The 27,765-nt window shown below is 48.6% G+C and overlaps 1 protein-coding gene across 1 annotated transcript; it reads left to right on the top strand.

Moving 5' to 3' along the window:
* Nucleotides 1-327: 327 nt before the first annotated feature.
* Nucleotides 328-26,571, top strand: TWIST2 (twist family bHLH transcription factor 2). The gene is made up of 2 exons (XM_033064923.1): nt 328-1,095; nt 25,810-26,571. The coding sequence occupies exon 1, from the start codon at nt 584-586 to the stop codon at nt 1,064-1,066; it is 483 nt and encodes a 160-aa protein (XP_032920814.1). The 5' UTR covers nt 328-583; the 3' UTR covers nt 1,067-1,095; nt 25,810-26,571.
* Nucleotides 26,572-27,765: the final 1,194 nt, after the last annotated feature.

The following is a 27,765-nucleotide window of genomic DNA, read 5'->3' as shown; positions in this document are numbered from 1 at the left end:
TCTGCAGCCCAGCCATGGAGATGGGAATGGGATCCTGGGCAGCACCCCAAAAACCCTGGGCTGAGTGTGGGGGGTTATCCTGGGGGGGGTGCTGCAAATCCAGCATCCCCAGGGGTGGGGGGTGGCGTTTGCCAGCTATCTTAGATTCGAGGTGCATTCCCAAGATTTTAGTTAAGTGTAACATAAAACTGTGAAAGTTTAGCGGGGGAAAAGCCTTCCTCCCACCGACCTGGCTGGCCAATCAGGAGGGAGCCCCGCACCTCCCTCACTTCTGACAACTATTTAGCAACTGAGCTCAGCTAAAGTTTCCAAAAAGTTAGAATAACTTCCTCTCTCCAAGACCTCAATTTTTTTACACAACCTCGGTCCTTGAAATAAGAGCCCTTCAAGCAACCTGGAAAACGTTTGGTCAGCAAAAAAAAAAAAAAAAAAAAAAAAAAAAGGGAAAAAAAAGGAAAAAAGAGTCCTCCTGTTTTTCCAAAGGATCTGTCTCAGGAATTTAAGGCACATTTAAGACACACACACACTCACATAACATAAAGAGGGGGGGAAAGGCTCTTCCCCTCCCCTTCTTGGAGAAAGCATGGAAGAAAGCTCCAGTTCTCCTGTTTCCCCTGTGGATAGCTTGGGGACCAGTGAAGAGGAGCTGGAAAGGCAGCCAAAGAGATTTGGCAGGAAGAGAAGATACAGTAAGAAGTCCAGCGAAGATGGCAGCCCCAACCCAGGGAAGAGGGGGAAGAAGTCCAGTCCCAGCTCCCAATCTTATGAAGAACTGCAGAGCCAGAGGATCCTGGCCAACGTCAGAGAGAGGCAGAGGACTCAGTCGCTCAATGAAGCTTTCGCTGCCCTGAGAAAAATCATCCCCACGCTGCCCTCTGACAAACTGAGTAAAATCCAGACGCTCAAGCTGGCGGCTCGGTACATAGACTTCCTCTACCAGGTGCTACAGAGTGACGAGATGGACAGTAAGATGACGAGCTGCAGTTATGTGGCTCATGAGCGGCTCAGTTATGCCTTCTCCGTGTGGAGGATGGAGGGAGCGTGGTCCATGTCGGCGTCCCACTAGCCACCGCCTGGGCTGGGCCAGCCCAAGGGGTAGGTACCCATTTCTCTTCTCCTGGCTGATGCTCCCTTCCCTTTGCCCTTTTTGGAATGCTGAGGATGCTGGTGGGTTTGGGGTCACTGAGCTGGAGGGCAGCATAGGCATGGCCAGTTCCTCCCGCTCTCCCCATGCCAGTGGAGATTCAAATAAGTGGAGTTTCCAGGAAGGCAAAAATGAGATATGCCCCAAATTTTGGGGGGGGGATTATGGGGGAAATAATAATCAGCATGCTTTTGCTCTGTGGGAATGGGGAGTAAGAGTGGGCTGGTGTTGAGAGCTGGGTGATGAGGGACAGAGGGGAAACCGTCACTGCGTGAGATTTGCCAGAAAGAGCTGCTTCAGAGAAGGGCTCAGAGAGGAAAAGGTGATGGCCACAACAGGCTGACAAGGGGATCCAAAACAGCTGCTGCCCCACTCCGAGGGTGTTTGCACCCCAAAAACCCCAGTGTTGAGCCCTGTGGTGGTCACATCCCTCCCAGCTGGGGGGCCAGGGGCTTGGCAGGACCCACGCAGGGCTCAGTGACGGGTTTGCCCCAGGTTGTGTTTCTCTTAAAAGAAACGAGCAGCAGATGTCGGCTGTAGTCGCAGGCTGTGCCCCTTCCCCCTCACACAGCAAAAAGCAAACAGACACAGGAGAAACTCAGCTAAATTTTTGCGTTTGTCCAGTTTCCCTTCCCCAAAATGACGGTAAAGCAGCGGCTGGCGTTAGGCGCAGTTTCTTATTTACTCTCCTCACCAAATCCTTCCTCGTCACTTTCCATTAGCAGAAAACTACTTCCTCTTCAGCTCCCTTTGTAATATTCAGGGAGGGAGGAATAAACAGTCAGAAAGGAGGGGGAAAAAAGCCTTTTAATAACACCCTCATCTCCAGCTAATTAAGCAGAGCAGGTCTGTGTTGTGTCAGCCGGAGTTTGGGTCTGGCCAGGCACTGTCTGGGGCTCCCTACATGAAACAGAGCCCACGAACCCATTCCACCAAGCAAATACTCTGAAGGGACATTTTTCCCTGCCACCCTTGTGATTTAAAAATGAAATAATTTCATCATGTGAAGAGTTGAAGAGGAAAGTTTATCCCAGCCCATTGGCCGGGTTTGTTTGAAGAGGCAAATCCGTCTTCATTCAGTCAGCAATGAACAGCCCATTTGGATAAATAAAATAGAGAACCAGGCAAAAACTTGATGCAACTGCAGTGCCTCAGTTCAAAAAGCTAAAAATATGAAACTGAGACTTTCCACTTTAGTGGCGTAAAAGAGAGTTAAAACCATTTTAAATGTAAATGTTTCACTTGCATCCTGAAATGGTTTGGAACTTGCACTTTGGTGCTGGAATTAAGATCTTCTTATGATTCCCCAAAATATGAAAGTCTCAAAATTGGTTATTCTACACATTGCACAAGCTGCCTGTTGTTTAGCTTTATTTATAGAGGCGACACTGTTGTTGCAGGGTTTATGGCCGTCACTGGCATTCTTATATTTTGCATGTCGTGCCCCAATTTCAACTGCAAAAGTCCTAAACTGAGTGCGTTTTTCAAAAGCTAAACCCTCCATTTATAAATCAGAGAGCCTTCTCCCATGCTAATCTGTCTAAAAAACTGCAGCAAACAGATTAAAAAAAAAAAAAAAAAAAAAAAAAAAAAAAGCCAACACTGAAAAACCCAGGCTTCTTGTCAAAACCAGATGTAAAATGTCCCGAACACATATTTCTTCAGCAGTTTAGACTGGCTGCATAGGAAAGTGCTGGGCTGGAACAATGCATTGATTCTGTTGTTTCCCAAATGATGTGTTGCCATTAGCCAAGGATGGTTGGAAATATGTTATCGAATACACAACCAGTCCTAGCACATGGGGTAAAACCTGCCTCTTTAAAAGTGTCTTTTACACCCCACGTTGATTCAATTATTATTAACATGGCTCTGATGAGGCAGGCTTTATAGGTAGGTGCTCAGATTGTCCCTATCCCCAAAAATGTGAGGATATAATATCAAAAATCATGATGCAGAACCAAACCCCGGCACGTCTTTGGTTTGATTTGGAACAAATCGGAATTCAGCGCCATCGCCGTGATGCAACCTCCAACCCAGTGCTCCAAGATGGGTCTTGCAGAGGAAGATCCCAAACTTTCCCCCTTTCCTTGTGCCTGTGTTGTGCAGGAACACGCGTGTGGTTGGACTGTTGAAAAGGTTGTTGACAAATGGCCTGGTGTGGTGTGGTGTCAAATTCTACTGTTTATGGCGACAGAAATTACGGCTGCCAGAAAATAAAAAATAAAACTACAACAAGGTCCTCAGGAAACCCCTGAAAACAGGCAAATTTAGTTGGGTGGTGGGACTTTTTATGGGTAAGAGGGGGGCAGCCTGCGCTGCCTCGATGGACAAAAAATCCATAAGAAATGGCTGTGCGGGTTTGGGATCCGCTCCTGCCTTTCCTAGGGAGTAGGAACTGCAAACGTGGGGTGAGCGCTGCTCAGGCTGGGATGCCATCCTGGAGGAAAGGTTTTCTCCTTGGAGGGACTGGCTGCAAGCAAAACAGAAATCAGAGGAGCTGTTTGATTAGAAAATCAGAGCCTTGGGAACTGGGAAAATGCCACCTGGCCCTTGCGAACGCCAGCAGGTCGCTGCTGCTCGCTCTCCTGGCCACGAGAGCTTTTCCTGTTCTGCTCCACGGAATTCCAGACAACTGATTCTGGGAGTTGCAGGAGAAACAGGCGCAGCTTTTGCACCTTTAGGACTGCAGCGGGATGTTTCAGCCGAGCCTTCCTCCCCCGAAAAATCTCCCGGTCCTCACCGCCGGCACCTGCGCCCCTCCCCTGCAGCCACCTTTCCCTTTTGCTTTCGAAATGTTCCACGGGCTCTAAACTGAAAAGAACAAATCGCGGGGGGGAAAGGCAGCACGTTTGCTGATACTCCTTTTAGCAGGGAATAAAAAAAGCCCTGTTCAGCCGGGATGGCAGGACCAGCAGCAAAGGGTAAAGGACAACGCAGCCCTAAGCTCCGTATCAGTGTGACCACTCTGCTGCTCCTTCCCACTCACTGGGGACGAGCCCTTCGCCTCCCCTGGGCTGGGGACTGGCGCTGGGAACCCCTTTTCCCATCTTTTCCATGCTGGAGAAGCCACGTTTGAGGCGTGTGTTTGATCCACAGCCCTCAGCCCAATGCCCCTTCAGACTCGCAGGGCTGTTTCCAGTATGAAACACCAGCATCCTATTTCATTTTCCCCTTAAAGAAGCAAACAGATGTTATCTCTGCTGGCCCTGGGAACAAAAACCTAATTCTATAGTGTCTGAGAGCAGCACAGTTAACTGGGGGTGTAGTGACACTGGAACGAAGCCCTTTCTTGTCCCAAAAGCCCCATTTTTTCATACGCATCCTTCAAAAAATGTAAATAAGTTTCCTTGACAGGAAGGATTGTAAAGTTTGGTATTTACATTAATAGCCTCGTAGCGGCGGGGAGGGGTGAGGGTTTCATCTCAGTGCATTTAAAAAGCCCAGCAAAATGCATTTTGGATCCTCTGTTTACGTTCGTGTCTTTCCTTGGGAAAGGATAAATCTGTTACCCAGCAGACACCAAGCACGCTGCAGTCAGCCAAAAATCGCTCAGTCTCAGGGATCTTTGAAAAAGAGGGTGCAAGGGAAATGCTCAGGAGAAGGAGACACGCAAAGAGACAAATCTGCCAGGGGCTAGACGCAAATAAATGAATTACCCATCAGAAAAAGCTGGAGACACTCATGGCGCAGGGAAAATGCTGGATCGGGTCCGAAGGAGCGCTTAGAAAAGCGGTAAAAACATGTTATTACTTAATCTGCTGGAGGCAGAGCTGCGGTAAAAGTCCTATCGGGAGAGATGTGCGTTGAAGGGTCATTAAAGGAGCAATCGAGGCAGACATTTCGGCTAAGTAGACCTAATTTGTCTCCGAATTAGTCATCCTCACGCCGCTCAGCTCTGAAGAGCAGCCCTAATTTCCAAAGCATCCTCATTAAAACAAAGGGAGAGATTGAAGCGCTTCTCCTGAGCAACCTCCCCTCGCATTCCTTCCTACGGTGCTTTTTGGGGGCATATTTCCTGCAGTTATAGGTAGCAGTGATAAATGAGCCCCGGAGATCACAGCGGGCTCTTACACAGAGCTGGGACAGATCCTGTAACCACCGCTGAGATCTCTTTTGGGGACATTCCATGCCACTCTTTCCCCCGGCAATATAATTATTTTTATAGCTATAGCCCTGAGAATAATTTCCATGTGCTTCAGCACAACTTTGAAACCTCGGAGCCCAAAACCTCCAGAATTTATGTCTTGCTGGGGAGCGGCAGGAAGGGTTTGACATGGCCAGGAACATGGAAAGGAACGGCACCAGAACCCCAAAACACATAGCGAGTTGGAAACGCCATCAGGGAATTACAACTGGTTAGGGAAAGCAGGTATTCCGGGGAGCTCTTTCACCCCTCTTCCCAGGTTTTGCAGAAAATTGGGAAAGGGAGAAGAAAAAGCAGATTGCTCTTTGCAAGCTGGTGATCCCAGCAGACACCTCAGTGGGTTACTCGGAGAGTCACCACAGCTCCTGGTTCCCTTCTTCAGGCAAATTTGAAAGTCAGGAAAATCAGGAAACCATCCAGCTGGATATTAGCAGACTTGTACTAATTAAGGATAAGTTCTCAAGAATTAAAACAGTAGAAATATTTGCCAGGGATTAAAAAAAAAAAAAAAAAAACAAAACCAAAAACCAAACCAACAACAAAACACCAAACCAACTTGGCACCCCGGCATTAATTAGATTTGTAGTTGTGGACGATGACCACTCAGCAACAACAACTAATCACACACAAAGAGCAAATTAACTCAGCCAGCCCATAAATCAAGGCGAGGCAGCCCTTGCCCTCAGACCCATCCCTTTAACCACTTCCACACCAAGCCCAGCTAGTCCCCCCAGCCCCAATGTCCTTGTCCTTCTCCTGCCAGTGGTGCAGCAAAGACGTGGGAATCAGGGCTCCAGGAGCTCTTCGGGATGTGCTTCTCCTCCTGCCTTAGAGTGGGAATTTGGGGCTAAAACAGAGGATCCCTCTTTGAATTTGATTTGTGATCCGCCACCCAGAGCCCAAGGTTTTCAGTGTTTAGCAGTAAGGAGGGTTTTCTCTCGACAATGGGGGAGGAAAAAAAAACAGTCTTTCTCTATCTCATCAAGGGAAGCAGCATCAGGAATTTGGAGACAGGTTCCTTGCAGGAGGAGGGTGCAAACAGGACAGGGAGGTTTGGCTACTACTTCCCTAAAAACATTAGAGACGACAGCTCCTGAGCCCTGCTAGCAACAGAGGGCTCAAAGTGGCCATTAGATCCCTGAATTGTCCAGATTTGTTCCCTCGCTTGTACGGGTGGCTGTCCCCCTGGCCTGAGCCTTTTGGGTGGAAAAGGTGTGTTGGTCTAATACTCCAAAATGAGCACAGGAAAGGCACCATGGATTCTTCAATCCCAAACCAGCAGCCAGGGGGTGTATGGCAGTGCCCAGGGACTTGGATCCACCTGGATCCAACTTCTCTTTGTTGTAATTATGTGATTTGGGATTTCTAGTTTTTTGGGGTTTTTTTACACCTGTGTTTCAGCAAGGCTTGGGATTGAGGTGGATCCACTGTACCTCAGATCACAAAAGTGGTCAGACATCAAAACAGAAAATAATCCTTGTGCCCTGCACTCTGCCGTGAGTCCCTCCTCTTCCTCCCATCTCCTCTCCACCTTTCAACCACAGCTTGGAAAACAGAAAAAGGAGGAGGAGGGGGCGAGAGAAGAGACAGATGTCTATGGGTTCAGCTTGATATATATTTACTGGAAGAGGTCCAGTAAGCCTAATTCCTAATAAGATAGTTTTGCCTTGTTAACTGCCACCCCGAAGAAGCATTTCCTTAAGATATATTAGACCTGCCAAACACATGCTTTAAAATGCATGAGTTGGGTTTTGGGTGAGTTTAGCTACCAAAAATCCTTGTGCAGTCATTTATCTGATTATGCCCTCGGTTTTAACTGTTCAGGTCTCCTTTAAAAATCGTATGTTTGTGCTTAAGTGTAAATAAACCAAATTGCTCTGCTGAAATAGGGGAATCACGGCTGAGCCTCCTCTTAAAAATAATTAGTTAATCGAGTTTGGAGAATTCAGTAGGGTGGGATGGAGTCACAGAGAATCTTTCATAGAAAAAACAGTGTTTTGGGTGGCTGGAGAAGCATCTACACCCAGTGTCCCCAAAACCAAGCTCCTCAACAAAACTAACCTGCCAGAGACACAAAAACACACATTTCAGGCTGACCCTTATGGCAAATTTTATGCACATCACAGCGAAATTTCTCCGTGTGATGCGGCTCCTTAGGCAGAATTCCTGTCTGTGATGGGGAACTCAGAAATGTGAGGAATAAAACAAATAAAATTGTGGACTCAGGAGGAAGGCGAACAGGGATATGCTTCCCAGCAAACGACTTGGCATTGGTAACTGAAGATAAACCACCTTGTTGAGGATAAGAAAGGAGTTTCTAGTTTAATCCTTCTGCACAAAACCCACCTGGGCCCACCATCACTCATGGATGCTGTCAGAACCACCCTTGCCTTGCAGCACAAAAATCCCACCCTGAATATGCAATTTATTAACGACCCATTAATCAAAGGTGTTTGGATGGGGTAAATAGGTTTTCAGTTTGTCCCAGCTGAGCAGCTGCCTCCCTGCACTTCTCATGTGTATCCCACTGGGATGCCCAGCATCATCTCCACACCACAACTGCTCAAAATTCATCCCAAAGGCACTTTTATGCCAATTCTTGTGAGTTTGTGTCTTTCTTCCCCCAAACACACAGCTGCCCTTGCCCATCAGTGGGCTCCAGAGCATGGGATGGGTGGCAGGAATTGAGCCTCCACATGGAACCAGAGCATTTTCACCCATGGCAATGCCTCTGGGAATACCAGGGAAACCAGGGCACAAAACCACATGATAAAAACAGGCCGGGTGAGATAACACCATCTTTTCTTTTTTAAAAAGCGCTCTGCACACAGCCTATTAACTTGCATTTTCTGTACAGTGGATAAGATGGCTATCCTGCATATTTTAATTTATTTTTCTTAATTACTTTGCCCAATGAGCCCAGGAAATTTCTGATAGCACCAAGCCCTTTTTGCTGCAGCAATTGCGAATGTAATGCTCCAGGCACGGCCCCACAATCTCCGAACTCCCTTCCAGCTCCGTAGGGAGCACAGTACAACCCGACATTTTACAAGGGTATTTTCATCCTGGGCCGTGAAAGGGGCTGTTTAAGAGATCCCTGGGATTGCCAGCACTAAATAATCTATTTTATACCAGGTGGGGCTGAAATATTTGCTGTTGGAAGGGAGCGGAGTGGCCGTGTTCTCACCCCCACTCGTGATGGGATGAGTTTGCACTTGGGTTTTGGGACTGAGAAGAGGTTCAGGCTTCTGAACTGTTTAAATCAGCTTGCACCTCATGAACAGGGGATATCAGAGATCCCTTTCCAGTGATTCCCTTGGAAACTTTAAAATGAAACTACCTAATGATCAATATTTCTCGTTATAATGCACGCAGAAGAATAGCTCACCGCTGCTTTCCCTGTTCATGCCAGGAAAACTGGTAGTGGAAAGCATCTCAAAAAGACCCTGTCACACCAAAAATACAATTCCAGGCACTCCCAGGGCAATACAATGTGCCCAGAGGGCTGAGGGTACGGAACTGGGAGCTCAAAACGCGCTGATTCTCAATAGGACTGAGTTAATCAGGAAGTTTTCCTCTGAAGCGCTGTTATTTTGTAAACCAGGCAATACTTTCACTGTCAACGAGTGGGAAAAAAAAATAAATATTATAAAGTTGCTGAGGGAAACAGACACGGCTTTGAAAATTGTATCTATTCCTTAGCTGTGCATACTATGGAACCGTAAGATGTCTCAGGCTAATAATGTCAGAATCAATTAATGAAATCATATGATTTTTCTCGATAATCATGTCAGAATCAGAGAGAAAAACGTCTGTTCTTAAATACAACAGTCTGCAAATCTATTCCCCCTTTTTCATGCTGGTTTACTGTTCTCCTATATTCATCACTGGCTCATTTTCTGCTGCAATTAGCGAGGTTTATCATGCCCACTGCAATGCCTGAGGTACATGTACAAGTCCCAAGGACAATTTTTAGATATGCCCACCCATCTCTGCTCCTCCAGAAAATAAACCTTCTGTTTAGAGCATGTTCAGAGCTATTTCCTAATGCCATCATTTCACCAGCTGTGAAATGTATTTTTGTCCCCCCTAGTGCTGTTTTTCCTTAATCTTTCACTGAAATGCTACCGCACATCCTCTCACACAGCTACAGCCACATTTGTATTGTTTGAAGACCCAAAAGTTCTTTCTGGAGAGGAAATCCATAGGCTCCCCCCGGCCTTGAATTACTCATCCTCTGCACTGCTCAGGCTGCCTCGCAGCTCCTCTGTAGCTCTCTGTGTGCTTAAAATTGCACACGGGGCTAAAATATTCCAAAGCCGGGGGTGGGGGTTTTGGGTCGTTTCTGAATGAGGGAGAGGAGAAGATGAAGGTTTCCTGGAGCTGTCACAGGGAGCCCAGGCCAGGAATCAGTGCCTAAAGCTTTTCAGGGGGTCTGGCTGCTGGGACTATTTGGGACCTGGGTGTTTGGAGCTGCTCCGTTGAGGTGCAAACAGGGATGGTGAGGCACTTCCAGCCTGCAGCCACGGCGCAAGCAGGGAAGAGCTCAGGAGAGGTGCTGGCCCAGTGGCGAGCTTGCTTTTACCCCCACTCCCAGCTGCTTCCCTTCTCCCAGAGGTCCATGTGAGCTGGGAATGCCTGAGCCAGGAATGCCAAATCACAGCTCCAGCCCTGTGCAGGCGCTGCTGGCACCCTAACCCTTATCCCTGGTTCCCCCCCAGCCCCTCAGAGCAGGACAGGAGCCCTGAAATTTGGGCTCTCCCTCTCCCTGGCTGCCAACATCCCAGAACCACGGAGGGATGTAGGGACACCAGGCTTTACTCCAGCAGGTCAGAAGGCATTGGATGGGGCTGGCAGGCAGATGAGGCAGCTCCATTTCCATTCTCTTAGGAAACTTAAGAATTTTTATAAAAAAGCAAGCAAGGATTTGGCAGTGAGTGGAGGGTGGGGATGCCTGCCAAGGCCTGGACAGCTGTACCTTCTTCACTAGCAAGTTGTGTGATCAGCGAGGGCTGTGCTGAAAGCCAAGAGGAGTTACCAGAGCTGCCACATCGCATTTGGCTGATCCTCCCTCTGGGAGACACCTTAAAGAAACAAACCCCCTCAATGGCTCCTCTGGCGTCAGCACAGCCAAACCAGGGGTCACCTCTCAGGCTCGGGGTGTTGTTCTGGTGTTCCCCCCCGCCTTTCCCCAATTTCAGATCCAAGATGAGGGGACAGGGGAGGAGGAGACTTATCCAAGGCTGTTTTTCCATTTTTGCTTGCGTACCAAAGCCCTGCCTGCCCCTCCCACACATGGCTGGACCTTCCCCACGGCTTGAAATAACCCAGGAAATTGTGCAAAAGCCCGGCTGGAGGGGCACCCAGCCCGGCAGCCAGCACCAAAGGGTGCTCCTGCACTCCAAACCCTAAAGCCTTGCTCTGCTGGGGTCTTCAAAATAGCAGGAGGGTCACAGCAGACAGAGGGACGGAGGTGTGATGGGCTGGGAGGTGATTTGGGAGGCACTGATGTGCCTGCAGATCCCAGGTCGTGGCTGGGGAGCCTCCCCTCCCAGCAGAGAGGCTGACAAAGGCTCTCAGGTGTCTTCTTGAGCAGAAAACTATCCCCCTTTTCCTTCAAGAGAAAAGCGAGATGTCTGTCTCCAGGTGTGTTACCCCATCCCCTACATCAACAAGCATTTCTCAGGCTTGGGAGTCTCATTTTAAGCTCACCACTGAAACAACCTCCTGGCCTCCAAAGCCTCCCTTCACACAGCCTGCCACGTATATTCCCATTTCCCTCACAAAGCTCATTTTCATTGCAAGCATCTCCAAACGGTCCTTACAAGCAAAGCTGTGCTGAGGTACCCACTCCCCACACATGCACAAACATCTCTGGCTGCATTTCTTCATCTCTCCCCTCTCTGGCAGCCCCAGCAGCAGCAGATTCCCAGGCTGAGAGATGCAAAAGGTGGAAAACCTCAGGAGCTGCTGACTCAGCACCTGCTGGCACTAGAGGGCAGGGTAAACTGCATTAAATAAAGAATTGGGTGGGGTTGGGGTTGCATCCAAGGGGAACATCTCCTGTGAGTGTAACAGGGAGCACGTGGAATATCTGGGCGCAGCCAGCAGCTGTGTCACTGCCCAAGAAAAGGAGGAACTAAATTTTGCACATCCCACATCAGTGATCAGACTCACAGGTTATTTAATTTAAGGTCAGAGTGTGGCAGCAGAGGCGGTTCCACCTTGCAATCACAACTGCCTTTCTGATAGAAAAACTCTTAAAAAAAAAAAAAAACCAACAAAAAACCAAAAAACCAAACCCAACAAAAATCTCATTTCTCTGCTGTGTTTTCCTGAGTATGTGATTAACCCTGCACTGTCCTCCTCTTAATAGGAGATTTTAAATTAGTCCCAAACATAAAAAGCACAGGTCTGCTCCATTTTTTTATCAACAGCCACTTCAATAAACAATCCAAGTTTTAAGACATCACTCCAAGAGAGTCAGGCAGCGCAGTCCTTTCATGAGGGAAAAACAGCTGGCAAAGGAAAAACAGAGCTGGCAGGGCAATTTGTGGCCTAAACACAAGGGGAAAAAACTCTCAAGTCTCCCAGGTCAGCCCTAATCCTTCAGGACAAGCATCCTCCAGAGCTGCTGGCACCCACAGAAAGCATCTGCCCTTCCCTAAGGGGCTGGATTCCTTAAAAATCTGAATGTTGCGGTGCATGAGAAGCAGCTGGAGAGATGCTGTGCCCACGAGGCTCCTGCAGCACCCCAGACCCAGCTGAGAGCCCCGAGATCTGCAGAGGAGAGCTGGCAGGACCATCCTGAAGATCCTGGGGAAGGGAGAGAAGAGGGACAAGCAGCAAAATCTGAGAAAATCTGAGAAATTCCAGGGGCTCCTTAGAAGAGAGTGGCTAAATGCCACTGGGTAGGGGAAATGCAGGGGTTTGGCTGCAATTTGGGAGTGGAAATGTCTCAGGCCTGCTTTGCTGCCAAGGAAGAAGAGGGGTCTGTAACTCTTCACTGGAAAAAGGGGGCTTGGAGCAATGAGTGATGGGTGAGGGAACCCCTAGCTTGCTCCCATCTGCTCTGGTCACCTCCAGCATGTTTCCCAGTGGTTTTGGCAGGCAGCAGAAGTGCCATGGGATGCTGGGACTCTTTCCCTTTGGGGGACAGCTTCCACCAGAGCCTCTGGGCTCACTGGGAGGATGACACCTCTCTTGTGACCATGGACCATTTGATGGCATGGCAGCAGTGAGTTTCCTCTTCGTGCACCCACAGCCCACCCTGTGCTCATCTCCACTGTGCCCTAAAACTACCTCGCCCTGCAATTTTGGCTGGTGGATGGTGCCTCGGTTTCCCCTCCAGAAAGCAAGTATTAATGCTTGCAGTGCCCACCTTGCCACCTCCCCAGCAGGCAGGAGCTTGCCAGCAGAGAGAATGGATTCACGTGCCACCAGGCTGGATTAACATTCAGCCCTTTATATTCCTTCCACAGCATCTCATTTCAGAGATCTGAATTGCAGATGTTGCTTCACCTCAGTTTTAGAGAGGGACAAAAACGGAAAGAAAAAGGTTAAGCAGCTCTGTGAGTCACTCCAATACACAACCTACTGTTGATTTAGAAACCTCAGCTGTACATGCAGAATAAACTTCTCCAAAGTGTTTAACCTCTTGTATTCTGGCCAGAAAACCTAATAAATGGGAGCAAAACGTCCCTCCTGAGTCACAGAAGCAACAAAAACCCTGCCGTGGGGTCAGCATGAAGAATAAGGCGACTCAAGTGACCTAAGGAGGGAGGGGAAAAATAATGAAGAGGTATTAGTGGAGCAGATAGTGAAGAGAGCAGGCTGTGCTGCTCTCTGGGACCTGCTCCAGGCAGCAAAGGTAGGGAATAACTTCCCAAACAAACACAGAGAGGCTGTGCCATGGATAAAATAAAATACAGCTCAGACCAATAGCAGGACTCTGGTTTACAGGCAACCACTTGGTCCACCCAGACTCTCCTTGGAGCTACACAAGCTCATCACATCCATCATAATCCCAAGTAATTTTTCCACAGGCTGGTGTTTGGGGCTTTTGGGAAGCAAAGGACATCTCAGCCTAACTGGGGAAGGGCTTGGAGAAGAATTGCAAACAGGAGAATTAGCTTTGCTACAGTCTTGTCATGCATCAGTGCCAGGACAGCTCTGGAGAGGGCAGGCTGTGCATGGAAACATCCTCATTCCAGCTTTGGAAAGCCCTGGAGTTTTTGAAGGCAGCTGAACCATCCAACCCCCCCCCTCCCCCCCCCCCCCCATTCAAATATCTTGTTGAATCATCTTTTGTCTTCAAAGCAGAGGGTGTAGCAGCGGAAGGAGAGCTTTCCCTGGGATTTGAGGCACTGAGTGGGAGTTGAGAGAAAGGCCAGCATCTGCTGATCTCAGGGTACCACCAGGAGAATTCTGCACCAGGATCTCAAGGAGGTCACTTGGGCCAGAGCCATCCGGAGGCCCCTGGTTCCAGCAGGATCCTGCAAAGTGACCAAGAGGGGCTGGAGAGTCCCAACAACCCCACTGATTAAAGGGAAAGCTGATGAGCAAGCAGTTCCAGCATAAATCAGGCTGGCCTTCAATGTTTAGGCGTGATTTAAATCAGCAGAGCTGTGGTTCACAAGCCACCAGAGGTTTTTGTAGGGATGGGGATGCTTTAAATAAAAGTAAAAGTCACCGTTCTGGTCAGCACACAGATGTAAAGCTCAGGGCAGGGAAAACTTGCCTGAGTTGTGCTGATGGATAATTCAGGCCCAAATACCTCTTGGAGTAATTTTCCTCCAGTTCCTCCCCATTCCAAGGCAATTTCCAGCCCTAATCAGACATGAACTGAGACAGGATTCCAGAAAATGCATTTTTAGCTCTTTTTTTTTTTGCTAGTTTAGAACTCAAAGATTATGTGCTCAAGCTTTTCCACCTAAAACCCAAAGGCTGGAAATTTACCCTATTAACAACACGACATTAACTAATTAATTAAGTTAATAATATGTTGGGGTTGATGATGAGCAGACTGAAGCCAAAGAGATTTAAGGCCCCTCCAGAGCTGGCAGTTTTCTGAAAGACACCAAGTTTTCTTGATCCTTTTGAGAATACCAGCCTAAATTCATATCCAGCAGCCTTTATTGTTTAGTTACTCTTTGGGTCTCTTGTAAAAAACTAAATCCCTAACACACAAGAGCAGCCTAAGTGAGGATGAAGCAGGATTGTCAGGTTTGGAACACCCATCTGGAAGTCCAGGTGAAGGCACAAGTTGGTTCTGAGACGTCCCCACATGTCCTGGGCTGTCTCCATGTCAGATCCCTGGACTTGGCCTCAGCTCCTTCTCCTGGGAAGGAAAATCCCACAGGCATTCCCTTGCTCAGCCAACAAGATGACTTGGCTGGATGTCATCAGGGGCCCAGGCAGTGAGCCCTCAGAAATTAAGCCACTCGTGCCCAGCCCTGTGCACACAGGAGGATCTTGGCATGCGTGGAAAAAGGGAGCAGATCCCCTCAGAGCAGATACAAATCACCAGTTCCTGCAGTCAGAGCCAGGCACTGGAAGGAATAAACTCAGAAAGACCTTTTCACACTCAAAGATCTTTAAGGTCCCTTCCAACCCAAACCAATCCATGATTAATGGAGCAGTGATGGGAATCATTTGGATGGTGCAACACTGGAGACATCCAAGAGCCTCATCCCCTGGACTTAAGGCCATCCCAAAAGCAGAGGTGGAACAGCCAAATGAGGACATGGGAGCAGAGTGAGGATATGTCTGGAAGGAAAAGCAATGCCAGCAGTTCTTCTTAAGTCTCTTGAGCTGGCACAGTCCTGGCAGCCTCCTTATTCCAGCCCTACCTAGTTTGGGAGCAGCATCCAAACACTTGGAAGGGAAGGAAGAAAGCATTTAATAAGTCTGAAATAATTTTTTACAAATTCATTAGCTATTATTTCAGCTGCGTGACCTCCTGAAGAGACTTTCTAGAGGGACAGATTATGCAGTCAACTGAAAATATAAATAAGTATGGAGAGGGCAGAGATCACTTTGTTCAGCCAAACCGTGTGGGATGTCAGGTTAAGTTTCCTGTCGGGTGCATCCGTGCACTTCCAGGAGGGGAGCAAGGCCCAGCATTTCTCTTGCCTACTCCAGGGAAAATACTCTCATTTATTGGTGTTGATTTCAATCACTGCAGCTTTTAGGGAGCCATTAATCTGAATGTCTGTTATTCACACTGATATTTTCTGCTGGGGAAGTGCCGTGTTAGGGGTGAAAGGTGCAGTGCACATGCAGATACAGATCTTCCCCATCCCTGGAAGTGTCCAAGATCAGGTTGGATGGGACTTGGAGCAGCCTGGGATACCCCGTGGCAGGGGGTAGAACAAGATGAGATTTAAGGTCCCTTCCAGCCCAAAACATCCTGTGATTTTAGGGTATGATGAGGCCCATCTGTGCCTATGTAAGAACAGCAACTAGAAATTTCGAAAGAAAACCAAAGCATTTTTTAATGGGTTAAAACCACACAGAGAAGTGAAAAGTTCTTACATGAAGTCATCCCAGACATCCTCCACACCCAGACAGATATTTAATTGTATCTGGGATCACAGATGACCTGTGCGTTGTGTGCAGAAGCATTTTTCTAGACAGAGACGGATCGAAGCTTTCCTATTCTCTCCCTGCATCCAGTCTGATTCCCTAACAAGCCTCTAAAGCCCCATTTCAGTCACCCCATGTAACACCCAGCCTCCCTCCCTTCACACATATCACATGCTGGTTTAACCTGAAGAGCACAAAACAAACATCTTGTACTGCAAACATAAACCGTGTGTAAAACTCATTTGTACAGGGCAGAAAAGCTGTTCGGCATCAACCAGAGGCTCCCTTTGCCCCTGGAAACATCCAAGGCCAGCTTGGAGGGTGTCCGATCAGACAACTTTTAAAGGCCCTCCCAACCTAGAGCATTTTGAGACTCCCTGAGTTGCAAACCCGAGCAGAGGAGCCCATCAGCAGCTTCTGAGCAAGCTGTGATCCCCAGGAGAGGCAGCTGGGCTCAGCTCTGGCACCCAGAGAAGAGCAGCGCTGCCGAAACCCGAGCGTAGAGCCTTTGTTTGGGGGGGAGCAGATGCTGCAGAGACAGAGCTCCTGCTGCTCCCCTCCAGAGCGGGGATTGCATCAGTGCCACAGGTTATTATCCCAGCGGGAACCTCGCAGGGGTCACTCGTCGAGGTTTGGACTGGTCCAGCTTTTGCAGCTGGCAAACCTGAACAAGAGCAGCCAGCTGCTGCCGAGCTGAGTCAGCCGCGCTCGCTCGCTGAAAGCGGCCACTTAACCCGTTCGGTTAATCACCCCAACCCAAAAACCTGACAACTGCAGACAGGAAAACACACATCTGCCCTTTTGCGGCATGACAGGCTGGAAAAGACCGTGGAAACCGATTTTCCAGGGTTTATTTTTTCCCCCCTGGGCTGCTGAGTGCGTGCTGCACACAAATCATGTTCCTGGGAGTCGCTGGCTGGGCTGCTCTGAGTCAGCAGAGCCTGGGCTAAATCCCAGCCCGGCCAGCGGGGCGAGCAGCACGCGTTTCGGCATTAAACGTGTGACTGCATCCTCTGGTAAACACAGGCCAGCCGACTGGTCCGCTCCTCGAGCAGAGAGATTCCATCTCCACCCACTTCTTCCTCCGAAAATTTGAAATTGTTGGGGCAAGGCTGTTTGTTCCCCTTTGGAAAACAGAAGCGAGGGAGTGATAACTTTGTTTTACCTCTCGTGAAGCCATAAAATCCAGGAGTGCGATGAAAAGGTGACATGGGAGCCCTGAAGGGGATGATTTATTGATAGGGAAGGAACACGAAGCAGCAGCGCAGACGGCAAGAAGAATAAAACAAGATTTTAGAACTTGTTATTCAGGCACTGCACTGGGAATTAAACCCCTCAAAGTGTTCGTTTATGGGAGTGGAGGTTTTTGGAGCAGAGCAGAGGGTTGGGAAGAGCTATCCAGGCCGGGAGCTGGAGAGGTTGTGTGTAAGATCTGGCTCGATGTCCTGCTCCCCGTGGTTTGCCTGCCCGGCACGACCCGCGGAGCAGCTTCAGGGGAGCCCATAAAGCAGCTGGCCAGCCCCACACCAGGTTCGAGGCACTGATGCTGCTCCTGAGAGTCTTGGAAAAATGATTCACTGATGCTCCGAGCCCCGATGGGGACCGGGGGATGCTGCTGGAGGAGGATGGCAGCATCCAAGCCCACAGAAACAAAGATAAAATATGCCCACCCTGATCAGCCCCCAGGGACATTTACAGCCACTCTGCTGCTTCCTGCATCGAGCCCAGCTCCTGGCCCTGCACAGGACACCCCAAGGAAGCAGAGGCAGCCTTGGGAAGAGGCTGGCAAGGAGAGGAAGAGGAGGAAGAGGGAAGAGAAGGGTAGAGCTGATTATAAACACCAGGGCAGGGAACAGGCTCAGTACCTTAAAGGGCTGGGCCTGAAATCCAGAGGGCTTGGTTTAAGAAGCCTGGTTTAAAGGTTTTAAACCTGGTTTAAATGGGGTATTCTGTGATTCTAAGCATGGGCAAAGCCATCTGCACAGAAGGCAGCAGCTGTAAAGTTTAGGAAAACAGCTGTACTGTGTGCTACTTGCATTGAAGGCATTGAATTTCTTGCATTGATGGAAGAAACGTGGGACCGAGGAAAGATGTGGGACCCCCGGTGGATTTTGTGCAGCGCTGATGAAGCTGCCAGGCCAAGGAAAAGGGAGAGAAAGAGCCCCGGGGCAGGAGGAGATAAGGAATGTAGAGCAAGCCAGGCCTATCACACCTATTCAAATTCCAAGTCACTGCCACCATTCCCAAGGTGCCAAAACCAATCCAAATGACTCACCCTAGCCCCACAAAATCCAGAATGACTCACTCCATGCCAAGGACTCCTTCCTAACCTGGCAGCATTGCTTGTCATATGAAATATAACTCCCTCTTCATGAGGGCAACACCCTCTAACCCCAGGTATTTTAAAGAGTTGAGCGATTCTTGCCATAAAACAAAAGATCAGAGGGCCTTTATTGACTGCAGCAGGGTTAAACTGGTTTATTCCAAGTGAGAATTTGGCCCCTTGACTTCAAGGAAGCTGTGCTGATGAATCCCAGATGGAGACCTGGCTGGGTACAATCCCTCTCCAGAGTCCTGGGATTGAATCACCTCCACTGCTCAGAGCCTGGGTGGTTATCAAGAAACAAGGAACAGCACCTGCCATGTGGGAAACATCAAGGATAGGACCAGGGAATTGGGACTGAGGAATTCAGGAACCTCCAGGGTGTGCCTTGTAGCGGGTGGAAGATGCCAGAGTAGCATCCTTTCTCTTGCAGACATCTGGGAATGTCACCTGAGATGGGAATCCAAAACCTGGGCATTGAGCACAGCGGGCAAGAAGATGAGGAATTGTCCTGGCTTTTTCCCACTGAGGGCTTTTTGTAGTGCTCTGTGAATATCCATGAGTGCAAAAACAGGATTAAATCCTTCCATGCTTCAGGGAAGCTGCCCCAGAATCCCTTTGGCAGTTTTGAGGAGCAAACACAGCTTCATTCCTACTCCAAATGCCAAGGATCTTTTTTCAGCAATCATCTCCAAGGCAAGACAACTCAAGACAGGCAAGATTTTGCTTCCCAGAGTTGTAGGCACAAGTGCCATACTTTTTGTGGTGAAAACTAAAATCCTTTACACATGTCCACATGTCCATAGAGAGATGGCAAAACTCTGGATAAACACCAGAATATACTAATTCCAAGGCAGGTGTTGATGGGGTTTTGGGTATGAAACATAGAGGGCCTGGTACCTCCCCCACCAGGTCACTCGTGCAGGGCCATTAAAAATCCACAGCTATGGGATGCCAATGTCTCTCCCCAAATTTCCCCTGAGGGTCTCTGCCCCAAATTTGCATCGTGAAGGCCAAGGGGACTCTGAGGGCTGGGCTTTGCGTGCGGAGGAGACTCCTGGGAAGAGGGAAATGCCTGGGCTTGAAGTTCCCTCGCTCCAGCCTGGCCTTCCAAGCTGTGTTTGTGAGGGCCAGCATCTGGAGTGGGGTGGGAGCCAAGGATTGATGGGCAGCACACGTACAGCTGTGCACATCTGGCCTGCAGGTGTTTCAGCTGCTATTTGTCAGGGACATGAAAAAGCACCCCGAGTTCCCGGGGCAGTCTTACCTGTCCTGTGGATTGTTCCCAGAAGCCCCCAGAATTCTGTGGATTTTATATCTCTGCTTTTTAGTGGGTGGCCCCAATTTTTTTTGTTTGTTTTTTTCATTATTATTTTATTTGAAAGAAGGAGTTTAAACCCTAGATGCTTTTAAAATGGGGGAGGTGGAGGGGGGTTGTTATTAATTCCACTGGCATTAATCCACACAGTTGAGTCAGTCATAATGGATGGTTGTCATCCTTCCCCTGATTTACTCCTAGGAGTGGAGGTTACCACAGAGCCTTTGTGCAGCACTGATGAAACAAACTGAGGCAGCTCCTCCTCGTGCTCAGCCACAGGTACAGCCAGACTCACTCCCAAAATATTTAATCTATCCGAGGATAGGTAAGATGGCAGAAAAGTCTCATCTGTGGGGTAGGAAAATCCCGAAGTGAGCATCCCACAAGGATGCTGCCGCTGCTGAGGTTTGGGAGCTGCAGCTGCACACAGGAAAACTGTGAGAGCAGAGGAGCTGCTGGCTGAGTGGGCCAGGCCGACAGAGTTCCCTTGGAAAAAGAAGAAAGCCACAGATGTATATGTTTATTTTTAGAGAAGGTGTCTTTCCTAGAATTTGTATTATTTTGGCAGGAACGCCGAGGGGGAGGAGGAAAGGTTTCCCTTTGGCCAATAGTATCGGCTCTCCTAAAACGGGGTGGAAGCAGGAGGGTGTTCTCACAGCCCGGTTCGTATCTCAGTTGTGTTTATCCCTGCAGAGGCAGACAGGGACCAGAGACCACGTCCCAGTGACTGCCAGCTTTGTCCTAAATTAAATTAAATTAAATTTCCCCTGGGGCTGCGAGCTGTGTCTGTGCAGGGTGGGATCTGTCACTGTGAGCATCTCAGCAGTAGGGAATGGGCCACCTGTGACAGCTCCACCCTCCTTCCCCGATTTCCACCCATTCCCTTTAGCCCCGTTTTGGGGGTGCATTTCAGGCAGTGCCTGCCAGGAATTGCCGGTGCTCTGGCAGCTGGAGCCCCTCTGGACCGTGGGATGTGGAGCGCAGGAGGAAGAGGAAGGTGGAGTGTGGCTGCTCTCTCCCTTGGTGTGAGCCTCAGAGCCACCTTTTTAGGGACACATCTGGGTCTGGGCAAGCTCTCCTCCCCAGCCCTGGGTATTTCACCCCATTCCCTGCCTTTCCCCCACTTTGCTCCACACCTTTCTCCTGTGGCTTGTGTGGGGGAGTGGATTTGAACCAAAGAAAGCGGTGCTGAGCTCTGCTGGCCAGGAGGGCTGGTGGGGGCCACCTCCTGCCCCTGCTTTGCCCCCAGCCCTGGCTCAGGAGATGCTGCTGGTGTCCCTCAGTGCTTGTTCCTCCGCGCCACCCACGGGGCAGGCATGCAGCTCCGGTGGTTCTCCCAAATTCCCCAACACCGGGGCAGCAGCAGCGCTGCTTTTCCTTGCTCCGACTGCTCATTAGTGGCTTCCGCCCCTCGGCAATTCCGAGCTGCCACTCCAGTGATGTGCTGCCAAGGTTTTAACAAGGGGTTTTAACAAACCTGCCTCCTCCTCCTGCAGCTGCCACCAGCCCTGCTCAGCCTGTGGAGGAGTGCAGGGCTGCAGGAAATGCGCCTTTGCTGTTTAAAGCTGTTGGTTTAAAAGTGTTTTTATATTTGTTTTAACTTTCTGGCGAGGGAGGGACACAGCACCTTGGGGCAAACATTCTTGACTGCCCAAATTTTGCTGCAGGGAGGCAGAACCTAATGGAGGAACTCTGAGTGTCCCAGCAGCAAAGTGCTTCGCTTTTTAGCATCCCCTTCTCCTCCCTGTGGTGAGCACAGGCCCACAAGACTGATTTTAGCTGGGCTACGACCTGAAGTGTTGAAGAATTGGCTCTTTCTAGGTGTCTTGGGCTCCAAAGGACAAAAATTCAAGTTTTTCCATGGGAAGCCCACAGGTAGAATCCGTTTAATTTGTCTCCTTGGTGAGCATCCCTCTCTTCTTCTCGGGGGCTTCTTCCTGTTCAAGGCCAGGCTGGATGGAGCTTGGAGCAACCTGGGACAGTGGAGGGTGTCCCTGCCCATGGCAAGAGGTGAAATGAGATGAGCTTTAAGGTCCCTTCCAACCCAAACCATTCTGGGATTCTGTGGACACCAATAACCCTTTCTTCAGCAGTGTGAGGGAAAGAAATATTTAAAGCAGAATTATGGAGTAGTTTTCAGTAATATGTGAGAAGAGCACTCACAACTGCCCCAGATTTCTTTCAGCCATGGGTGAGGAGCTTTCTGTCCAGTCTCCAGTCCTGTGGCTGTGCTCCATCCTGCTCCAGTGGCTGGGAGAATACCCAGGCAGGAAGGACCAGAGCTCTCCCCTTGGCTTCTCCTTGTGGCATCATCTCTTTAGGATCCTCAGTTTTCCCTGGACAGCAAGGTGTCAGCAAACAATGGGCCTTCCTCAGTGATGCACAAGAGGCTCTGGAGAGGGAGAAACAGCCTCATGGGGAGGAGAAAAGGCTTCAATCTCCATTTCCTGGTGCCACATAGCCATCAAGCTGCTCCTAGTTGCAAACTGGGGAGCTGCAGGATGCAGGGAGGACATTTCACCTCCAACCAGCTGTGGAAAGATAAAGGAAAGGCTAGGGCAAATCAGAGAGAGGATTTTCCATGGGCGAGGAAGGGTCCTGGGGGACCCCACGGCTCAGGAATGAACCTCTGCCAGGGATGTGTTTTGAGACTGTTCCCCAGCTGTGAGATGCACATAATTGTGGCTTTCCCTTCATCTGGGAGCCTTCAAGAGCGGGTGGTTGATAAGGGTTCCCAGCAGCACAGGCAGCACAGCCCAAGCCAGAGGCTCTGGTTTCAGTCTGTCCCTACCCATGGCATTAGATCTGATTTTGGCCCTCTCTCCGCCCCCTCAAACAGACACAACTCTTCCTGAATTCCTTTCTCCTCTGCTCCCTCCCTTCTGAAACCCTGCAGCCCTGGTCCTGCTGCCTTTTCCAGGGCTCCCTTCTCTCCTGGCTCATGGAAACCGAGGGATTTCTACTGGGCTTAGCCTTTCCTGGTAACACCCCAAAAATCAAGAGCTTTCTGCTGGGTTTAACTTTTTGTGGTGGGAAATATCCAAAAAAATTGAGGGAATTCTGCTCTTTTAAGATGTTTTTTATTTTATTTTTTTTTTTCCACCATCCAAATCATGAAAAGGTTTTACATTTAAACAAGGACAGGCTTGAATTGAAGCAGCTTTCTATTTAAATTTAGCAAGCTTAAATTTAAATTAATTTGAGCAATTTAAATTTAAACAAGGCCAGATTGGATGGGATGTTCTGAGCAACCTGGTCTGATGGAAAGTGTCCCTGCCCATGGAATGGAATGAGCTTTAAGATCCCTTCCAGCCCAAACCACTCTTTGAAGTGACTACCACCAATTCTGGCTCTAGATACAGCTGAGAACTCCATTAAATAATTTAGGAACATCCCTTCAGCAGTGATCCAGCCATGGGGATGCCATCAGAAATTTTGGAGCGAGGTGTTTCCCAGTTTCCCCATACCCTGAGACAGCTGGGCCAGGCTTTTTTTCCCCAGAAAACAAAAACAATGGCAAGAAAGAGGAATCATCATCACCCCAGGGGATGCTGGGAGGCAAAGTGCCCAAACCTGACCGTGGATATTTTGATTGATCCATGCCATGGGACTTTTTAGAGGTGTTATTCCCAAAACAGCTAGGAATGATGACTTCTGAGCTCAGGAAGGGGATTTCAGAAATTTTCTAAAAGAAGGAGCATCACCTTTTGTGCTGTAACCCAGCATTGCTTGAAGCTACTGGTGGGTCTATTCCAGAATAATTTTTTACACTAAAAAGAGAAGAGATTCAGTGAGGAAGAATATTCCCCACTCTGAGGCCCTGGCACAGGGTGCCTAGAGAAGCTGTGTCTGCCCCTACATCCCTGGAAGAGTTTAAGGACAGGGCTTGGGAGCAGCCTGATATAATGGAGGATGTCCCTGCCCATGGCAGGGGTGGAACAGAATGAATTTTACGATGCCTCCCAACCCAAACCATTCTGAGGTACTATGAATGCCACATTTTCCTCACCTTGATGTGTTTGCTCTGTCCCATCTTATTCAGGCCTTACCTCCAAGTAGAAGCAACTCCACATGGGATTTCTCCTTCCCCACTCACCCTAAAATGTGACTGGGATGAAGGGGGAGAAAACAAAAACGGCCTTGGGGGCAGAGCCTTTTTTCTACATCCTCAATTTGAAAAGAAGTTGGAAAAGCTACCTTTTAAATTAAAACAAAACAAAACAAAACAAAAAAACCCAAACCCAAAACAAAACTGCAAAACCCACCAAAACTAAAAAACCCAAACAAACTCCAATAGTTTTCCTAAATTTCACATTTCATTTGCACTCTCAGCCATGTCATGGAAATTGCTTCCATCCTTTTGTAACCAAACCCACCCCAATCCTATATAAACAAAGGCCTGGGGGACATGTTGCGAAATTTCCTGCAACCAGGGCCTTGCTCTTGCTGCCACCTTCCATCCACTCTCTGCTCCTGTGATGTCCATGCTGGGCTGGGGAATGCTCCTCGTGGGGCTGGGAAACGCTTCTAAAGCAGGGAAACATGGATCAGCCAGAGGAAGCTGTGCTGGGTCTGCACTGTGGCAGCGCATCACATCACAGCTGTGCTCTCTGCTGGGGTAAGAGAAATGCTTGAGAATCCCCCAGAAATCCCAGGAGAAAGCAGTTCCCATCCCTGGAAGTGTGCAAGGCCAGCTTGGATGGCCCACAAAGGGTATTGGGCACATTTTGCCTCTTGCTCAGCCCTTCCTTCCCCTGTGATAGCAGAAGTGCAGCAAGCAGGGGCCAGGCAGCTGACATGAGGATGGCAAGCCACATTCAGGGTCTTACTTCAGAGAATAATTCCAGAGTCTGACTTCAGGGAGTCATTTCAGAGTCTGACTTCAGAGAGTCATTTCAGAGTCTGATTTCAGAGTCATTTCCAGAATCACAGCATGGTTTGGGTCGAAAGGCACCTCAAAAAAGCCAAGCCAGTTCCATGCAACTAGCATAGGATGGAATGTGGCAGAGCCATTCTAGAGCTCTGGAAAATCCATGATCTACAGGGTAGGGCCATCCCTATCCCGTCACAGGGAAGAAAATCAGCCTGTGAAATTCCCAGTTCTCCAGCTGGAGAACCAGAAAGAACCAGTGGGAAGGAGGGGCCTCAGGGCAGCAGCCGCCAGAGCAGGGGGTCTCAGCCAGGGTTAAAGACGTCAGCCCTGCCCTGGGAGCAGCTTTGTGCTGAACTTTCTGCTCTTGGGTGGGATTTAAAAAAAATCCCTGAACCAGACCAGCTTTTTATCTGGTTTTTACCTCGTTTTCGTGTCAGCCATGTTTGGAGAAGAGCAGGGCATAGCAAAACCTCGTGTGACCACCCTCCACCCCTTTTTTCTGCTCGCTGGAAAAAATACTACTGGAAAAAAAAAAAATCAGCAAATTGCTTAGTGGTATCTTCCTCCTCCCTGGATTTTATTTTCGTTTCCTGGAGCCCTCCCTGGATAGGGAAAGGGTCAGCCTGTTATCTGCCAGACGTGGGGATCCCCAAAGCACCCTGGGAGAGGTGGAACATTCCTAAGTGGTCCTGGGCAGCCTGACAAGTCCTCAAGCTCCCTGCAGAATGTGGTCATAATTAGATAATTAATAACTTGGAGAGGGAAAGGAAAGGAAATGAGCTAAATGGAAGCTTTCCTCGGTGGGAGGAAATAATTATATCTGCTTTTTGATATCTGAGCTGAGGTGGTTTTGCTGAATGCAAGGAACAGCACCTTGCTTGCAAGGCCGTCCCCACCCCGAGCAGGACGGGGGGATCCTGTGGGCACTGTTTGTCCCACAAAATTTACCCTGCTCCTGGAAGTGTTCCACGCCAGTCTGGAGCAACCTGGGATAGTGGAAGGTGTCCCTGCCCAGGGCAGGGAGGGAGGAATGAGATGGGCTTTAAGGTCCTTTCCAACCCAAACCATTCTGGGATTCAGTGATGTTTTGATGGATACATTGCTCTTGCCTATGGATTTACCATTTTAAACTCCAGTGCCAACCAGTCTATCACATTACCAGACTCTGAATTTAGGCTTGTCTATCCAAAAGCCCAAGGAATTCCAAGAGCTTCCACTTGCTCCTGGCACACTGGATCTTGCCCAGTGCCTGGATTAACTCCACGCTACTTGAACCAGGGCCAGGATTCAACACATGGTGATGAAGCACAACCTGGATTTGTAGGGAAAAGGCCCTTCCCACACAACCTATGTCAGAAAGATGTCCTGCATTCGGTGTATTTATTTTTCTTTTCTTTTTTTTTCCTTTCCTTCTCTCCAGACTGTCCAGTGTCTGCGACTGAAGTGGAATTGGGATATATCCAAGTTTGTAGCTTCTGAAACCTTAAAAACCTCAAGAAAACTGGTCCAAAAGACCCCTCTTGACCTCCCTCGCTCTGAACACTTGCAGAGCATTTTAGACTAAGCAGCAAAACGGCACCGAAGAGAAGGGGCTGAGACTTTGCAGCATCTCTCCCCAAAACGACTGACCAAAGAGAGAAGGAGAAGCAACATTCCTGGTTGTTCATTGTTGTTGGGATTTTGTGTCTGTCTGTCTGTGCGTTTGGTGTTTTATTGCTATTTTTAATTTTTTTTTTTTTCTGGAAACAATCTTAATTCAGGAACACATTTAGAATGCATCTTTGGGTTTGAGTTTTACTTCCCCTTAACTGTATTATTTTTGTTTGTTTGTTTGTTTTTAAATTCCAAACCTGATTTCTTGTACAGTCATGGCAAAACTGGACCAAGGCTCTCAGCAAAAATAGGAGAAGAAGGAAAAAATGTCCCCAGCTCCCTGCATGATTTGTTTCAAGTACAGCCTGGATTACAGACTGCCCTCCACACTCTGCCACCTCTCCCTTATTGCTCCATGATTTGCTACCGCTCATCCCCTTCCCACTTTTTTTTTTAAATATTTTTTTGTTTTCATTTTCTGTTCCAATGTATATGTTGCTTATTTGTTTTATTTATTGAGATATTTTTAACGAGCTAAGAGACTGCAATGTCGCTGTGTATACTGCTTCTCTTGCCAGTAAAAATAAAGATGTCGTGCAGCTACCGGGGGTTTGGGATTTATGTTCTTGACTCCACAGCCCCCAGCAGAGGCTGAGACTCTTCCTTGCTCCCCACAATGTTTTGACACTCAGAAATTTGGCTAAAAAACACTTTCTCAGGGTGCAGAGGGTGTGAGCAGCACTTGTCTGGGCTGTCTGCAGGGTGATTCGGCCTGGAATGGACCTTAAAATCCAACACCTTCCACTAGACCAGGATCTGGAAACATGAAGCAAAATTATCCCAAATGACCTTTTTCCCCGCCATGAGCTACAGGAAGAAAAAAAAAAAAAAAGGAAAAAAAAAAAGAAAGAAAAAAATCCTCCCTGCTGTGGTGTCTAGGGCCATTAAAAAATAAATCATGTCATTCCATCCAAACCAACTTCGGGGGAAAATATTTTAAGATGCCAAATCACGGCCCTCTCTGTGTGTGCATCAGATGCATTCATTCCCTGATAAGTTTCTGAGCCCCAATGTCAAGTGTTTACTTTAAAACAAGCCCGGCTGCATGGAGGAAAATCCATCACATCCATTAGAAGCTCTTACTTGAAATTAAATGACATCTCAGTCTGAGCTCTGGGTACCAGCAGAGCCAAAAACACCATTTAAGAAGGTGAATTTAACAGCTGTCAGGCCATGCAGCACACGGAATGACTTTCCCCCCTCTGAGGAACATGTGGTTTTGCATCAGTTACTGCAATTTTAGGAATCTCTAACAGTGCTCCAGGTTGTTGTTTCACCACAAGAAGTGACGTTTTTCCAAGCACAGGCACTGAAATTCAAATCCAGCTTTTCTGAGGGCTTGTCAGGGAGCCTGTGGTGCTGCTCTGCTGTGCCATGAGGTGCTCAGGAGCAGGAGCACATGGCTGGATTTTCCCAAGGATCTGTGCCATGTGCCTTCCCTGCTGCTGCAGAGGGTCAGGGCTGCTCCCCCTGTGCTCCAATACCATGGATTTAAGGATTTATCACAGTAGATCAAAGCCTTTGACCTCTCCCTGCAGCTCTGAACAAAAATTGATGCTCGCAAGCACTTTTTGAACCTCTTCCATGAATTCAGGGGTTAGCCAAGGCTCCTGTGGGTGCATGGCCTTGGAGAGGTAAATCCGGAGCCTAGAATTAGGACACAACATTTATTTTTTAGGCAGAAAAGGGAGTAACTGATCAAATGGTCAGGAGAAATCCCTGC

Source organism: Catharus ustulatus, chromosome 7 (assembly GCF_009819885.2).
Source record: "Catharus ustulatus isolate bCatUst1 chromosome 7, bCatUst1.pri.v2, whole genome shotgun sequence".
Classification (NCBI taxonomy): domain Eukaryota; kingdom Metazoa; phylum Chordata; class Aves; order Passeriformes; family Turdidae; genus Catharus; species Catharus ustulatus.
The sequence above is the reverse complement of the archived record's forward strand: the minus strand, read 5'-3'. Positions and strand labels throughout refer to the sequence as shown.

Bases quoted from the DNA above. Each gene is read 5' to 3' on its own strand.
- TWIST2 (XM_033064923.1), top strand. From the start codon at position 584: ATGGAAGAAAGCTCCAGTTCTCCTGTTTCCCCTGTGGATAGCTTGGGG.